Raw genomic sequence first — 2,482 nt, forward strand, 5'->3', positions numbered from 1 at the left:
GAGGTTGCTGTGAGCTGTGATGCCATGGTACTCTACCCAGGGCGACAGCTTGAGGCTCTGTCTCAAAAAAAAAAAAAAATTAATAATTTATTTATTTAGGGACAGAGCCTTACTCTGTTGCCCTGGGTAGAGTCAGTAGCATCTGCGAATTTAGTAAAATGCAAATTCACAGACCCACCCTAAACCTACTGAATCAGGAACTCCAGCAACAGGGGCCCAGCAATCTTCATTTTAACAAATGTTCCAGGAGATTGTAAACAACTGTCATAAACCAAAGGAAACTGAACTCAGCAGAGGTGCTGAGGAGGGTCTCCAGAAGGACAAAAGACACAGTACTGAATTGACAGCTGAGAGATGAAAGGGAGACAGGCATGTGAGTAGTGAGAAGAGCCTGTGGGCTGATGGACCCAAGAGAAGGTGGACATCCCAGGCCCTTGCAAGTGTGAGAAGGATGCCCAGATTCTACTGGAAGCCACTGGGAAGCAGGACAACTTTATCAGAACTGCATTTCAATATATTAAATTTCTACCAGGGCATGGTGACTCATGACTATAATCCTAGCACTATGGGAGGCCAAGACCAGTGGATTGCTTGAGCTCAGGAGTTCAAGACCAGCCTAAGCAGGAATGAGATCCTGCCTCTACTAATAATAGAAAAACTAGCCAGGTGTAGTGGCAGGTGCCTATAGTCCCAGCTACTCAGGAGGAAGAAGTCCCTGTGAGCTGTGATGCCATGGCACTCTACCATGGATGACAAAGTGAGACTGTGTCTCAGAAAAAAAAAAAAAAAGTTAAATTTCTTATCCAGATTCAGCAGAGGACCAGGGATGTGCTACTAGGACTGAAAAACATGGAGTAGATCCCAGAAAACTTTTAAAAGCTAATTAATGGGAGTTAGGGATTCCTTGGATGTAGTACTGGAGAGAGGGAGAGCTGCTCTGAGGCATTGCCCAGGGTGGAAGCTGACAGCATGCCTGTCATAGGTGCCTTGGGATGCCCAAGGGTCCATGAGCAGAGATGAACAGTAGTGCAGGCCTGGAGCTCAGGGACTTGGGCAGGCTGGAGACACTAGTTAAGTCAAATTCAAGAGCGAATCCTCTTAGCTCAGCTGCTTAGGGAGTCTAGTAGAAGTTAAGCCAGAATTAGGTGGCACCCTGAGCCACCTGGCTCAGTGAGTAGGGCACCGGCCCCACATACCAAGGGTGGCAGATTCGAACCCGGCCCCAGCCAAACTGCAACAGAAAAATAGCTGGGCATTGTGGCAGGCACCTGTAGTCCCAGCTACTTGGGAGGCTGAGACAGAAGAATCGCTTAAGCCCAAGAGTTTGAGGTTGCTGTGAGCTGTGATGCCACAGCACTCTACTGAGGGCAACAAAGTAAAACTCTGTCTCACAAAAAAAAAAAAAATCAGCTGGACTTGGTGGTACACATCTGTAGTCCCGGCTATTCAGAAGCCTGAAGCAGTAAGATAACTTGAACCCAGGAGTTTAAAGCTGCAATGAACTACAATCATGCCACTGTACTCCAGCCAGGGTAACAGAGCAAGACCCTGTCTCAAAAAATAAAAATATATTTGGTTCTTACCTGCCCATCTTTATCTTCCTCCCCTCCTCACTACTGGAGTTGTGTCTTTTCCCTGGGCCCCTACACAAGAGGAGTGAATTGTTTTCTTACCAAACACTCTAAGCTTAATCCTAAAGTCACTCAATGACTGTTCTCCCAGCCCAGTGGGAAGCCTTTGCCACAGGTCAGTGGGCAGAACTTGGGCCTGGAACTCCAAGGCTCTGCTCTCTCGGGTTCTAAAGGTGAAGCCAGAGAAGGTGGCTCCAGGCCCTGTAGGAAATGACTCTAGATATAACCAGGGAGAGAAAAGGGGAGCCTGTGCCCAGACAGTGCAGAGGCAGTTATAACCCCAGTAAGGATTTAATTAAAGCAAAACTAAAAAAAAGAATTTTGGGGTTTTATTCTTGTGCTAACTGGTCATGTGTTAAGAAATGGCAAAGTACAGAGGACCACTCTGACTTCCTGCCCCTTTCTTGCCCCATTTATAAGAGCCACATGCATACCATTTGCTTCCTTCAAGTTGCCCACTGGCCCAGCTGTGTTCCGATGCCATCGCTGCGATGTCCAGCCTAGAATTCCTGTGCTGCACTGGCTTGCACACTATACAAATGGAAGGGACCACAGAGGACACTGAGGCACAGAAAGGGCAGTGACCTCCTCAAGTCACCTGGGAACTGGCCTCAGGAAGCCCCTGTAGAGACCTCTATGGAGAAGTCACTTCCACCATAAAACTTTTTCAGCTTGAAAGGACAGCTTGGCTTGGCGCCTGTGGCTCAAGCGGCTAAGGCGCCAGCCACATACACCTAAGGTGGCGGGTTTGAATCCAGCCTGGGCCTACCAAACAACAATGACGGCTGCAACCAAAAAATAGCCAGGCATTGTGGTGGGTGCCTGTGGTCCCAGCTACTTGGGAGGCTGAG

At 48.3% G+C, this 2,482-nt stretch overlaps 1 protein-coding gene across 1 annotated transcript in view; it reads right to left on the reverse strand.

Moving 5' to 3' along the window:
• Nucleotides 1-1,580: 1,580 nt before the first annotated feature.
• SLC25A45 (solute carrier family 25 member 45) overlaps nt 1,581-2,482 on the reverse strand; it is an 8,937-nt gene continuing 8,035 nt past the window's right edge. The window contains exon 6 of the mRNA XM_012810730.2: nt 1,581-2,162. Coding sequence (XP_012666184.1) covers nt 1,987-2,162 — 176 coding nt within the window. The 3' untranslated portion in view covers nt 1,581-1,986. The remainder of the gene's footprint in view (nt 2,163-2,482) is intronic.

This window comes from Otolemur garnettii, unplaced genomic scaffold, assembly GCF_000181295.1.
Source record: "Otolemur garnettii isolate 467f Iridium unplaced genomic scaffold, OtoGar3 scaffold00140, whole genome shotgun sequence".
NCBI classification, from domain to species: domain Eukaryota; kingdom Metazoa; phylum Chordata; class Mammalia; order Primates; family Galagidae; genus Otolemur; species Otolemur garnettii.